Source organism: Eptesicus fuscus, chromosome 21 (genome assembly GCF_027574615.1).
Source record: "Eptesicus fuscus isolate TK198812 chromosome 21, DD_ASM_mEF_20220401, whole genome shotgun sequence".
Classification (NCBI taxonomy): Eukaryota; Metazoa; Chordata; class Mammalia; order Chiroptera; family Vespertilionidae; genus Eptesicus; species Eptesicus fuscus.
In genome coordinates, this window is record NC_072493.1 from 22,585,122 (window position 1) to 22,600,189 (window position 15,068).

A 15,068-nucleotide genomic window follows, 5' to 3' on the forward strand; every position below is an offset into this window, starting at 1 on the left:
GCAACATCTGTGAAGTGCAATATAGCAAAGCACAATAAAATGAGGAACGACAGTACACAACTTGATGCATTTGGAGATACGTACATACCTGTGAGACCATCACCACAATCTGTGCTATAAACATATCCATCACCTTCAAAAGTTTCCTCTCATCTTTATTACTATGTTTGTGTGTGACAATAACACTTAACATAAGATCTACAGTAGCACAGTTTTTGAAGGTGACCCGTGGGCCATACTTCCTGTGCACTCACAAGGTCTCTGCTCCGTAGCAGCCACAGCTGATGGACTGGGTGGTGCTGCCTGTGGCCTGAGATGCCCGGAGGAGCTGAGGGTTTCTTCTTCTTCCAAAGGCCCCTTCCAAGGGAGATCTCAGAGGGAAGGAGACGGCTGCCTGCTTGGGTCTGCTCTGAGCTGCTCGTGGTGCCAGTGAAAAGGCCACACTTTATTCCTGGGGACAAATAGCCCGGGGGCTAGACAGGGCAGCCTTTGAGGCCCCTTCTGTGGCTGGGCTTCTCTTGTCCTCTGAGCCCGTTCATGGGAAGCACCAGCTCCTCTGCCAGGCAGCAGGAGTGTGGTGCGGCAAGAGGAAGCCCAGACTTACTCTGGTTCTGAGCGAGTTCCACCCAGGCTGTGGTTTCCCTGTCTCTCCAAGGGTGTGGCTGAGCTGTCTGCCCTTCCGAGGAGATGGGCAGTCAGTGGGGTATTATGGGTGATGCTTTGGTGACCCATCTCATTCAGTACTTTGCTTGTCCCCTTTGTCCTCCTAGATTCTGTCTATAATGGAAGCCCGTCACATATCCTTCGAAAGGAGACAACAGTCTTCAGCGGTAAGTGAACAGGGCGGTAGTCCTTGGCCCTATTTATGACCAGAGCATCCTCTCTGGCCCTCACCTGTCTCTTCTCTTGTCATGTTGCCTCACTGCAGGTCCCTGTGCCACCCCCTCAACACTCCAGGGATTCCATCAGCCAGAGGTCCTCCGCCTCCAGCTCCTCCTCTGTGTCCGCCAGCTCCAGACAAAGGGAGCCCAAGAAGGACTACAGAGAGGTGAGGCCCCAGGTGGGAGGAAGGGCTGCGAGGCCCTGCATATGGCTCGGGTTAAAGAATCAGGGCCTGCCCTCGCTGGTTTGGCTCAGTGGATAGAGCATCAGCCTGCAGAGTGAAGGGTCCCGGGTTTGATTCCGGTCACGGGCACATGCCCAGGTTGCAGGCTCAATCCCCAATAGGGGGCATGCAGGAGGCAGCCAATCAATGATTCTCTCTCTCTCATCATTGATGTTTCTATCTCTCTCTCCCTCTCCCTTCCTCTCTGAAATCAATAAAAATACATTTTTTAAAAAAGAAAGAGGGCCTGACAAGGGCCACCTAGTTGGCCTGACCACCATAACCAGGACAGCCTCGCCTGCTGTGGCCAATGTCGGTGCCTGGAGAGGAGCCCAGATGTTCTCACCCTGCTTGCCCTTCATGGTCTGCTCCCTTAGCAACTCTTTGCTTGGTGGACAATGTGTGTGTGAGAGAGAGAGAATAGCCTAAGAAAAGTATAAGTAACGTCACCTATAGGTCCACTGGTATAAGATCATTTTATAAAGCAAATTTTCTCTGCCCTCACCTCCCACTCCATAAGACCTCTGTTAGCCGATGTGGGTCCTTCCTAACTCCTTACAAAGTTTATATAGACATTTATATACACTCACACATTGTGTTTAGTAAAAGCTGATTTATAGCCTGGGATTTGTTTTTTGCCTCTAATCTTAGATTTTGTTCAGTGTCAGCCCACAGAGTAGACCATTGCGTGGATGTGCCACACCACAACTCTTCTGCTCATTCCCCTGTGGGTGGGGACCCTCACTGACTCTACCTAAGACCCCTCCTCCCATGTTACCCTCAAGCCCTGACCTGCTCGTGGATAACCCAGCAAGCTTGGCCAATGCAGAAACACAGCAAAGAAAACCAACAGGCACTCTCCAGAGTCTAACAGAGACCTGGGATCATCCTTGGGAGGGGTGTCCCCCGTGTGTACTCTCAGCTAGCAGATAATGAGGGCTGAATATATGTAGTTCTAAAGGTGGCTGGCCTAGGGAGTGCTTGTGCTTCAGGGTGGCCATCATCTCACTTTGCCACATGCTAGCAGTGTCATTTTATAGACCTTGCATGGTGATGGGTTCAGAGCACACCAGCACCTCCTAGGTTGTCTGTCTGAGCAGTTTTAGGGATATGTTTGAAAGCTACTGAATCAAGACTCCAAATTAAGAAACAAATGAAAGCTACTAGGCTTTCAGAAAGGTGGTTTCTTTTAATATTTTTTCTCATTTATTGAGAGAGAGGAAAGGAGAGAGAGAGAGAGAGACATTGATTTGTTCCACTTATTTATGCATTCATGGGTAGATCCTTGTATGTGCCCTGACCAGGGCTTAAACCCGCAACCTTGGCGTATTGGGATGATGCTCTAACCAACGGAGCTACCTGGCCAGGGCTTCTTATTTTTATTATTATTTTATTAAACTTATTTTTCTAACATTCTTTTTTTTTTTTTTTTTTTAAGGTGGAAAAACTTTTAAGAGCAGTTGCTGATGGAGATTTAGAAATGGTGAGTTTGTAGAAGTACGTTTTACAAAGCTTGCTCTCGGTTCAGTTAGGAGCTGTGTGGCTTTGTTGTTCACTTTCACATAGAAGGTGGTGCACTTAATAAATATTTGGCACTGGCAATGTGACCTTTCCACCACAAATAATGAGGCGAGTGGACATACAGCTGCATAGTGAGCACGTCCTTGCCTCTTAGACATTCATATTCTGGGAGGGTGGTGAGATGTTGGCAAGAGACTAGCCCACACCCAGGTCTCAAAGTATGGGCTCAAAGCCTGACCCGCTAGCTAGGAACAAGGTGAGCAGACAGGGTAGTGGGTGAGGAGAGGGTGGGGGAGGCGAGGGCAGAGCCCAGGGGGTGTTAGGGTGGCCCTGGAGAAGTTATGGAAACCTGGGCCAGAAGGCTGAAGTCTGAGGCTTGGGACCCCAAAGAGTCAAGCAGGTGCCAAACAAGATGGTGCTGACTGATGTGGGTCGGAACCTGTTGAGGATGTCCTGCAGGAAGGGAAGGTGTCTGTCCTAACCCACAGTGCCGGGTGACGGGGAACATCTGTGATGAGATCACTTGAGAGTGGAGACAGCCTTCATGAGATTCCCACAGGCAGTTTGCCTGGCTTGCCTTTGGCTTCCTGAAAGGGATTTGTTTTGTCTTCAAAGGAGGAGTCAGTTAGGTGCTTAGCAAACTCCTTCCTTTTGTGGGTGGGTGAGAAGATTGAGACTAACTTTCCAATGCCCTGGGGTCCCCATCCAAACGAATATTCATGCGATAGCTTCCAACCCCCTGCCCAGGACCACCTCAGCTCCCTGCCCCCATTCTTGTTCCCTTCTTCTCATCAAGAGAAGCTGCCCTCAGTCTCGGCTAACCTGGTCAGTGAGGCCCCTCAGTCAAGGCCTTTGGTGTTTCCACCCTGACCAAGTGTCTGTCGTCTTGGATGGAAGGGACCTCGAAGAGAGAAGCTTGGGGTCAAAGAGGGGTTCCTGAAACCTTTTGTCAGTCTTGCAGGCATATGCTGACTTCCTCAGTGCTGAGAACCAGGCCTAGATATGTATTTAGAATGTTTTCTCAAATTTAATATCTTAGAAGCTTTTCTTTACTGGAACATAAATTTGACCTGTTTGGGGGTCTTTTCAGTGCTCTTACCTGTGAGCTAGTGCATTCTAGTGGAAAGGACATTGGTATGGAGTTCAAACCACAACTTAAGAGTTGTGTGGCCCTGAACAAGTTATTGACCTCTTGAGTGAGTTTTCTCCGGTGAAAAGGGAAGGGCTGGTTGGAAAGTGTACAGTTAGATCAAAGAGGACGTGCTTATTAAATGCTCCAGGGACAGGATTTTCAAGTAGCACCACTCTGCTTTTTAGAAGATAGAAGAAAAGAGAACCAAGATGGCGGTGTAGGTAAAGGCCAGTACTTGCTGCCTTCCACAACCACATCAAAATTACAAGTAAAATATAGAACAACCATCATTCAGAACCACCTGAAAGCTGGCTGAATGGAAGTCCTACAACCAAAGAAGTAAACAAGAAAGCACACTGATACTGGTAGGACGGATGGAGGCACAGAACAGGCTGGCCTGACACCCATGTGTGCCAGTTTTTGTGTTGTTTTGTTTTATTTGTTTAATCCTCATCCAAGGATGTTTTTGCATTGATTTTTAGAGAGAAGAGAAAGAGGAAGACAGAGAGAAATATCGATGTGAGAGAAACACATCGATTGGTTGCCTCCTGCACAAGCCCTGACTAGGGCCTGGGCTGGGGAGAAGCCTGCAACTGAGGTACAGGCCCTTGACTGGAATCGAACCCAGGACCTTTCAGTCCACAGGCCAATGCTCTATCCACTGAGCCAAACCAACTAGGGACGTGTGCCATTTTTTCTTAATCCAGAAGGAAATTATCCCTGTGAAGGCCGCCCGTGAGGAGCAAGGGGTCCTAGCCCCACACCAGATCTCCCACCCAGGGTTCAAGAGGTGGGAAGAGGAGTCCCTGTAACTTGGGGCTGTAAAAACCAGCAAGGATTGTGGCTGAGGGACACGGAGGCTGCCGGGGAGGCCCAGGTGTCCATCTTAAAGGCCCGGCATGAACTTACTCAGACTTACTTCCTCGGAGCTGTGGTGTTGGGAGACCCAGACACATGGGGAGGAACCAGACTGTCTGGCATCGGGGCAGGAACTCAGGGGCAGCTTTCTATCAGACGGAGGTGCTCACAGCGGTCATTGTTCCTGTTGTGGGACCTCCCTGTCCCAGGGCTGACTGGCAACCATATCTGAATCCCCATCAACCTGAGCACAATGTTTGCTCTGCCCTGGTGATTCCCTGAGACCCCATCCCATCCAATTTGCAGCCCCACCCAAGATATTTGCAGCAGCTTTTCCATATGAATGGCCTGTCCTGGCTCAGGCTTTAGACTTTGCTAAAATCTCTCAAACAAGCAGCAGCTGGCATCAGCATACCCCAAACTTATCAATAAAAGGCCTGACACCTGGCAGCAGCACCAGCTTGCCTTGCTTCATAGCTGGGCCTCATCTGGGCACTTCCAAACCCAATACAAATAGGAAGAATCTGAAGATCTCTCTGTAGCTCCTGCCAGGTGGCCCCAGATAGTGGCTGACTTTGCACCTCCCAGGAGACTCAAGGGCCAGTTGATCCAGTGGACAGCTTCAAACCATACCACATTGCACTCTACACAAGCAACACACTCAAGGGGCAGACTCAGTGAGCTCCATAGCCCTACTGAAGCAAGTCCTGCTTCATAGGGATGTTTCCTGCACAGCAGCTCTCCCACTATAGTTGCAGCTGGTCCTCACAGCTAATTCACCTGGAGGTCTATTCCTCCCAGTGTACCAACAGCAATCAAGGCTCAATTATAATAAGACTGTGCAAACAGCCCACAAAGGGGAGCACCTAGCCTTAGCCAGTTTGGCTCAGTGGATAGAGCGTCGGCCTGCGAAGTGAAGGGTCCCAAGTTTGATTCTGGTCAAGGGCATGTACCTTGGTTGTGGGCACATCCCCAGTGGGGGGAGGGGTGTAGGAGGCAGCTGATCAATGTTTCTCTCTCGTCGATGTTTCTAACTTTCTATCCCTCTCCCTTCCTCTCTGTAAAAAATCAATAAAATATATTTTTTTTAAAAAGGGAAGCACCTATAGTGCCCAGTTCGGGTACTGGGCCCTATAGGACACCTACTACATAAGGCTACTCTGCCAACTCCAGGAGACATAGTAGCTCTACCTAATACATAGAAACAAACACAGGGAAGCAGCCAAAATGTGGTGACAAAGAAACATGTCACAAATGAAAGAAATGGGAGAGAGTGAACTACTGGATACGAGTTCAAAATATCTTTATGATACCTTCAAGAGACTTAGACTTTCAAGGATCTTAGTGAGAATCCCAAAGACATGAAAAAGAACCAGTCAGAAATTAAGCATACACTAACTGAAATAAAGAATAATTTACAGGGATTCAACAGGAAAATAGAGGATTCCGAGAATCAAATCAACAATTTGGAATGTGAGGAAGCAAAAAAACACCCAATCAGAAGAACAAAAAGAAAAAGGAATCCAAAAATATGAAGATAGTTTAAGGAGCCTCTGGGACAACTTCAAGTGTACCAACATTCACATTATGGGGGTGCCAGAAGGCAAAGAGAGAGAGCAAGATATTGAAAACATATTTGAAGAAATAATGACAGAAAACTTCCCCTACCTGGTGAAAGAAATAGACTTACAAGTCCAGGAATCACAGAGTCCCAAACAAGAGGAACCCACAGAGGACCACACCAAAACACATAATTAAAATGCCAAGGGTTAAAGATAAATACTCTGAAAAGCAGTTACCTACAAGGGAGCACACATATGACTATCAGCTTATTTCTCAGCAGAAACTATGCAGGCCAGAAGGGAGTGGTAAGAAATATTCAAAGTGATAAATAGCAAGGACCTATAACCAAGATTACTTTACCCTGCAAATGTATCATCAGATAAAGAGCTTCACAGACAAAGAAAAGCTAAAGTAGTTCATCACCACCAAACGAGTATTACATGAAATGTTGAAGGGTATTCTTTAAGAAGAGGAAGAAGAAAAAGATAAAAAATATGAACAATAAAATGCCAATAAGTACATATCAACAATTGAATCTAAAAATAAAAATAAATGAATAAGAAATCTAATGAATAGAATAAACTTGTGAATAAAATAGAATTAGAGGCATGAAAATGGACTGATGGTTCTCAGAGGGAAGGGGGTGGGGAGGCATTAAGAGATTAAATAAAGATCTTATATACATACTAGAGGCCCAGTGCATGAATTCGTGCACAGATGGGGTCTCTTGGCCTGGCCGGCAATCGGGGCCATCTTGCCCAGTCCCAATTGGGACCATTCTGGGCCGGCTGGCCAGCAGGAGGGACTGCGGGAGGTTGGCCAGCCATGGGAGGTTGGCTGTGGGAGCGCACTGACCACCAGGGGGCAGCTCCTGTGTTCAGCATCTGCCCCTTGGTGATTGCGCATCATAGCTACCATCCATTCATAACAGTTGCTTAGGCTTTTATATATATACTAGGGTGTCCCTCAGCCCAGCCTGCATCCTCTCCAATCTGGGATCCCTCTCACAATCCGGGACTGCTGGCTCCTAGCCACTCGCCTGTCTGCCTGCCTGATTGCCCCTAACTGCTTCTGCCTGCCAGCCTTATTGCCCCCTAACCGCTCCCCAGCTGGCCTGATTGACGCCTAACTGCTCCCCTGCCAGCCCAGTCGCCCTCAACTGCCCTCCCCTGCCAGCCTGATCGCCCCCAACTGCCCTCCCCTGCCAGCCCGGTCGCCCCCAACTGCCCTCCCCTGCTAGCCCGGTCGCCCCCAACTGCCCTCCCCTGCTGGCCTGTTTGCCCACAACTGCCCTCCCCTGCCAACCTGATCGCCTACAACGGCCCTCCCATGCTGGCCATCTTGTGACAATGTGGGGGTAGCCATCTTGTGATGATGTGAGGGCGTCACCCGAGGGTCACCTAGGCTTTTTTTAGTATAAATAGCCTAGAGGCCTGGTGTATGAAATTTGTGCATTGGGGTTGGTCCCTCAGCCTGGCTGGTGCCCTTTCACACCCCAGGAGCCCCTGGGGATTGGGCCTAAGCCAGCAGGTGGACATCCCTCCCGCAGTCCGGGACCCCTTGCTCCTTACTGCCTGCCTGCTGGCTCCTTACCACTCAGCTTGCTGCTCCTTAGCACTGCTGTAGAGGCAGGAGAGGCTCCCACCACCACCGCTGCTCTCACCAGCCGGGAGCCCAGCTTCTGGCTGAGCGACACTCCCCCTGTGAGAGCTCCCTCCTGTGTTGAGCGTCTGCCCCCTGGTGGTCAGTGTGCATCATAGCAACCAGTCATCCTGGTCATTCCACCGTAATGGTCACTTAGGTTTTTGTTATATAGATATGCATTACCTATGGACACAGACAATAGGGTGGCAAAGGCCTGGGGCAGAGCAGGAACCAGGTGGAGGGGCAATGGGAGGGAAAAGAGAATATCTGTAATACTCTCGACAATAAAGTTTTTTTTAAAAGAGAGGAAGAAAGAAAGAAAGGAAGAAAGAGAAGAAAGAAAAAAGAAGAAAAGAATCTCTAACACAAGCTACAGAAACAGTAGTTTAATCTATCACCATGTAAGGGTTTAAAAAGCTTGAGCACATGTGAACCCTGGAATCTTTGTGAGCAGCAGCTGTCATTTTTTAGTGACTGTGGCCCTGATTTGGGAACAGTTAGAGAGTTTAAGGTACTGCATCTTGTAAAAGAGCTAAGGATGAGTTTTAAGTTCCTATTTCTCCTTTACTGTACAACCTCAGGTGCGTTACCTTTTGGAGTGGACAGAGGAGGACGTGGAGGATGTGGAGGATGCTGTCAGTGCTGCAGATCTTGAATTTTGTCACCCCTTGTGCCAATGCCCAAAATGTGCTCCAGCTCAAAAGGTTTGGCATTGCTTCTGTTGATGAGGGGGTGATAGGAGGGAACATTCTTCTTTGTCCCCTTGAGAACGATGTCTGCTTCTCAGCCAGCTAATTTCTGAGTGGCTGGTAGTGGGTATCCCTGAGATGTGACAGGGTTAGTTAGCTCAGGGCGGAGAGAAGCTGGCGCCCGTACAGGATCTGGCTTGGGCTGCCTGCTTCCTGAACAGGCAGGTCAGTGAGCAGGGACATCCACATGTGGCTCTCTGGGCCCCTGAGTCACAGGCAGGAGTTGACAAATAGACACGCCTGAGGGTGTCCGTCCATATGGCCACATTCCCCTGGGGAGGCTGCACTCGAGGTCCGTTGCCACTACCATTGCTCACGTTGGTACTTCCTCTGTGGCAGACACGTCCCCTGTACAATCCAGTTTCCCCTAATGGTAACAGCTTGCAAAACCATAGACACATACAGTCCATTCACCTTACTGAGTTATCCCCTTTTACCTGTGCTCCTGTGTGTGTGTGTGTGTTTAGTTCCATCTAGTTTTATCACATATGTGGTTTTGTGTACCCACCACCACATTCAAGGTACAGAATGGTTCACTCACCAGGAGAAGAATCACTCATGTGGCCCTTTTACGACCACACCCACCTCTCTCTGTCACCCTTACCCCACCACCCACTAATCTATTGTCCACTTCAAAAATGTTATATATGTAATCATACAGCACGTAACCTTTGAGGATTGGCTTTGTTCTCTAGCATGATTCCAAGTTGTTGCATGTAGTTAACAGTTTACTTCTTTATTGTTGAGCAATATTTCATGGTTGTATGTGCCAGTTGGTGTAACCACTCCGCTGCTGAAGGACATATTGCTTGTTTCTAGATGGGAAATTACAAATAAAGCTGCTATGTACATTTTGTACAAGTTTTTGTAAGAACATAACATAGTTTTCTTTCTCTAAGGTAAATGCCCAAGAGTGCAATTGCTGACTCAAGTGATAATTACATGTTAATTCTGTGGTTAGTTTTGTAAGGAACTGACAGACTTTCCCAGGCTGGTTGTACATTTTACATTCCCACCAGCAATCTCTGAGCGGTCCAATTTCTCTGCATCCTCACCAGCTTGGTGTTGTCACTATTTGTTATTTTAGCCATTCCAGTAAGTGTGTAACACTGTCTCATTGGGTTGCAGTCTGCTTTCCCTGCTGGGTGATGACATTGAACCTGCTTATTTGCCATCTGTATATATTCTTCAGTGAAATGTCTGTTCATTTCCTTTACCCACTTTGTTACTCTTTTCTTTCTTTAAAAAAAAAATTATTGATTCTAGAGAGAGAGAGAAAGGGGAGAGAGACATCAATTTGTTGTTCCACCTATTTATGTATTCATTGGTTGATTTTTTAAAATATATTTTTATTGATTTCAGAGAGGAAGGAAGAGGGGGGAGAGAGAGAGAGAGAAACATCAATGATGAGAGAATCATTGATCGGCTGTCTCCTGCACGTCCCCTACTGGGGATCGAGCCCACAACTCAGGCATGTGCCCTTGACTGGAATCAAACCCAGGACCCTTCAGTCCACAGGCCCACACTCCACAGCTAGGGCTTATTGGTTGATTCTTGAATGTGCCCTGACCAGGCATATCGGGACGACACTCTGGAGCTTCTGGGCCCGGTGTGTGTGTGTGTGTGTGTGTGTGTGTGTGTGTGTGTGTGTAGTGGTGGTGGTGTTTTTTACTGTTGAGTTTTCAGAGTTCTTTATACTAGTTTATTCTAGATTTTATCTCTGTTAGATATGTAGTTTGCAAACATTTTCTTTTGGTCTATAGGTTGTCTGTAGCTTCTTCACATGGGTTTTCACAGAGCAGGTTTCTAATTTAGAAGTCCAGTTTATCAATTTTTCCTTTTATGGATTATGCTTTTGTGGTTAAATGTAAGAACACTGTGCTTAGCCCTATATTTGAAAGATTCTCTCCTTTTATTTTTCCTAAAAGTTTTATAATATTACACTTAACAGTTAAGTCCATGATCCAGTTAAATTTTGTATAGGGTGTGAGATTTAGGTTGCAGTTTATTTTTTGCCTGCAGATGTCCACTTGCTCCCGCACCATTTGTTGAAAGGCCATCCTTCCTCCACCAACTTGCATTTTGGACCTCAGTGGACTATGTATGGTGTGGGTCTATCCCCGAGCTCTCTATTCTGTTCCACTGATCTGTGGGGGAGCCACACAGTGCCACACTGTCTTGATTATTGCAGCTGAATAGTAAGACTTAATATTGGATAGAGTGAATTCTCCCTAACTTACTCTTCTTTGCCAGGATTGTTTCAGCTATTCTAGGGCATGTGCCTTTTCCTATAAACTATAAGCTTGTCTATGTCTACAAAAAAACCTTGCTAGAATTTTGATAGGAATTGCATTAAAACTGTAGATCAATTTGAAGAGATATAACATCTTTACTATGTTGAGTCTTCATGAATATGGTATATCTCTAATATATTTAGGTCTTCTTTGATTTCTTCATCAACATTTTGTGATTTTCAGCATAACAGATCCTGTCCATTTTGTAATGTATACCTAAGTATTTCATTTTCTTTTGTGTAATTGTAAATAGCATCATGTACATAGTATGCACTCATGTGCTAGCTCTTAACTCATTGTGTGTTCCATACTAAGAAAATTAATTTGACTTTACAAAATAGATATAGTGGTGTTATGCTTCATATCGTAAGATTATACTACCTCATTTAAAAAGCTTTACCATGGGCTTCTCCAACCTAAGAGTACTGAAATGACTGTATTTTTCATTCATGTGTAGCTTTTCAGCAGCAGGGTAATGTGTACATTAGACTGTGCAGCTTTTGTTCTGTTCCCATGGTGCCGGATGTGTACAGTCCAAAAACTTTTCCCCCCCAGATGGGTGGCTATGAAAAACATAGGGATTAAGAAGGCAACTGATGCCCTAGCTCGTTTGGCTCAGTGGACAGAGCGTTGGTCTGTGGACTGAGGGGTCCCGGGTTCAACTCCAGTCAAGGGCACATGCCCAGGTTGCGGGCTCAATCCCAGTGGGGGGTGTGCAGGAGGCAGCCGATGGATGATTCTCTCTCATCATTGATGTTTCTACCTCTCTCCCCCACTCCCTTCCTCTCTGAAATCAATAAACATATATTAAAAAAAAAAGAAGGCAACTGATGTTTCAAAAGATATGAAGTAACAAAACCCCCAGCTCCAGTCAGTGAGTCTTTGCAACTAGAAGCAGTTATTCCTTCTCCCTTCTTTTCCTATTTTTCTATACTCTGTTCTTCACCTCAGTTCACTAGCTGTAACAAGATGCTTAAAACACATGACAATATCTGTTGAATTTATTGGATTAAAGCCTCATATTGGTCCTGGCCAGTGTGGGTCAATAGGTTGGAGCATCATCCCGTGTACCAAAGGGTCTTGGGTTCAATTACCGGTCAGGGTACATCCCCAGGTTACGGGTTTGATCCCCAGTCTGGGTACTAGGGGAAGCAACTGATCGATGTTTTTCTCTCTCTCCCTCTCCTTTTTTCTCTCTCTAAAATCAATAAAAAAACCAACAGACCCAAAAAAAGCCTTATGTTCCCTGCTCTTTTAAAAACTCTTATCTGGCCCTAGCCACTTGGCTCAGTGGATAGAGTGTCAGCCTGCAGACTAAAGGGTCCCAGGTTCGATTCCGGTGAAGGGCACATGCCCAGGTTGGGGCTCAATCCCCAGTGGGGAGTGTGCAGGAGGCAGCAATCATTGATTCTCTCTCATCATTGATGTTTCTATCTCTCTCCCTTCCTCTCTGAAATTAATAAAAATATATATTTTTTAAAAACTCCTATCTTTTTCTCATCTTGTAAGTTCTCAAAAAGGCACAAAACTAAATTGCTTCATGTCTGTAATTAAATTAAAACTTCCCCCCAACCTCATTCTCTTCTATCCCACTGATGTATATAAAGTTTTTTAAAAACTCTTTATTGAAGTATAACTTACATACAATAAAGTACAGCAAGTCCTCAAATAATATCTGTAATAATAAAAGAGTAATATGCTAATTAGACCGGACGTCATTCCGGACATCTTTCCTGATGAAGCCGGGGCCGGAAGGAAGCCAGCCTGGGGGAAGCCAGCCCGGGTCCCAGGTGCCTGCTGGCGGCTGGAGGAGGGAAGCTGGTGCCGGTAGCCGGGGGAAGGAAGGCCTACTCTTGCATGAATTTTTGTATATCAGGCCTCTAGTTTCAATATAATGCTGATGAGATGCTATTGGAACTTAACGCTTTATATCAATTAGCCAGTAGTAAAATTGGTTTTGTTATACGTCGTTTTGCTTAACGTCGCAGAACCTATCAGTAATGTTAAGTGAGGACTTCCTGGATATCCATGTGAAGAATACAATTTGGTGAGTTCCTACAGATGTGTGCACCCATGAAGCCATCACCACAATCAAGATACAGAGCATCCACATCACCATCAGAGTTCCTCATGCCACGTGCAGCTCTGCCCTTCCTCCCTTCCGCCCTGTCCCCAGCACGGATAATTTGTCAGATGTATCATTGATCTGCTTTCTGTCTTTACAGACTCATCAGTGTTTTCTAGAATTGTACATGAATGGAACCATACAGTTCACACCCTTTTGAGTCTGGCTTTCTTTGCTCAGCAGATTGTTTTTGAGATCCATGTTGCATTACTAGCCCATTTATTTTTATTGCTGGGTAGCATTTTGTTGAATATACCATAATTTGTTTATTTAATCACCTGTATAAATTTAATATGTTTTTATTGATGTTTTAGAGAGAGGAATGGAGAGGGAGAGAGAGAGAAACATCAAATGAGAGAGAAGCATCAATCGGCTGCCTCCTGCACACCACCTACTGGGGATGGGCCCTCAACCAAGGTACATGCCCTTCACTGGAATTGAACCTGGGACCCTTCAGTCCGCAGGCCGACGCTCTATCCACTGAGTCAAACCGGTTAGGGCTCTAGAAGTATAACTGCTGGGTCATAGATTTAAGTGTATGTTGAACTTTATAAGAAACAGCCAGTTTTCCATAGTAATTATAGCATTTTCCATTCCAACCGGTAGCATGAGAGTTCTAGTTGCCCCACATCCTTGTCAGCACTTGGTATTTTGATTTTTTAACTTTAGCCACCATCATGGTAAGTGTGCAGGAGTATTTCATTGTTTTCCCCACATACTTAATTTGTTTTTTATTTTTGAGGTATAATTTACTAGTACATGCTGTACAATTCACCATTTAAATTTAGCTTAGCTTTAGCTTTTTTTTTTTTTAATATATTTTATTGATTTTTTACAGAGAGGAAGAGAGAGGGATAGAGAGTTAGAAACATCGATCAGCTGCCTCCTGCACACCCCCCACCGGGGATGTGCCCGCAACCAAGGTACATGCCCCTGACCGGAATTGAACCTGGGACCCTTGAGTCCGCAGGCCGACGCTCTAGCCACTGAGCCAAACCGGTTTCGGCTTAGCTTAGCTTTTTAATCGATGACATTTTTAAAAAATTTTTTATTGATTTCAGAGAGGGGGAGAGAGAAACATCAATGATGAGAGAGAATCACTGATTGGCTACCTCCTGCACGCACCACACTGGAGATGGAGCCTGCAACCCTGGGCATGCGCCCTGACCTGGAAACAAACCATGACCTCCTGGTTCATAGGTCGATGCTCAACCACTGAGCCATGCCAGCTGGTCAGACAATGACATTTTTAATCATCAGAAAGTGAACTAGTTTACTTTCTGATGATTAAACAAGTTTTAATCCTTACCAGTCACAGAAAATAGTGACAAATTAATTCTACTATCAAAATAATATGATTCAGCATCACTATTTGTTTGTTTTTGGTTATATGGTTTATAAATCAGGGTGTTTTTTTTTTACCCTTTTAAGTATTGATTGACTATTCTACATCCACATGATTGATTTTAAAACCACTGTGGATAATAAGGTAGTTTCATGATAAAAATGAAGGTGAACTATAGAGGTAAGTAGCAGACAATTTGATGAGGTTTGACAAATTAATTCAAGGTCTTATAACCCCCAGCAGCACAGTGAAGATACAGACTATCTCTATCACCCCAACATATCCTCTCCTGCCCCTCTGTAGATATCCCCCTTCCCTGCCCCATTTCAACAATCAACAATCTGTTTTCTTACCCTTTGGTTCTGTCCTTCCTGATTTTGACTTACATTTCCCTGATAACTAAAGATGTTATTTTATGTGCTTATTGGCTGACCATTCACCTTTTCAAATCTTTTGCTATTAAAAGTTAGCCCGGGTGGCGTGGCTCAGTGGTTTAGGGTCAACCTATGAACCAGGAGCTCACTGTTAGATTCTCGGTCAGGGCACATGCCCGAGTTGCAAGCTCGATCCCCAGTGTGGGATGTGCAGGAGGCAGTCAGTCAGTGATTCTCTGTCATCATTGATGTTTCTGTCTCTCTCTCCCTTCCTTTCTGAAATCAATAAAAGAATATTTAAAAAAAATAAAATAGCCCAACCAGTGTGGCCCAGTGGTTGGGCATCGACCTATAAACA

General features: G+C 45.7%; 1 protein-coding gene across 1 annotated transcript in view; it reads left to right on the top strand.

Annotated features, from left to right (window-relative positions):
• ANKRD27 (ankyrin repeat domain 27) overlaps positions 1–15,068 on the top strand; it is a 66,604-nt gene that overhangs the window by 39,083 nt on the left and 12,453 nt on the right. Inside the window, 4 exon segments of the mRNA XM_028143017.2 lie at positions 771–830; positions 929–1,048; positions 2,544–2,588; positions 8,405–8,527. Coding sequence (XP_027998818.2) covers positions 771–830; positions 929–1,048; positions 2,544–2,588; positions 8,405–8,527 — 348 coding nt within the window.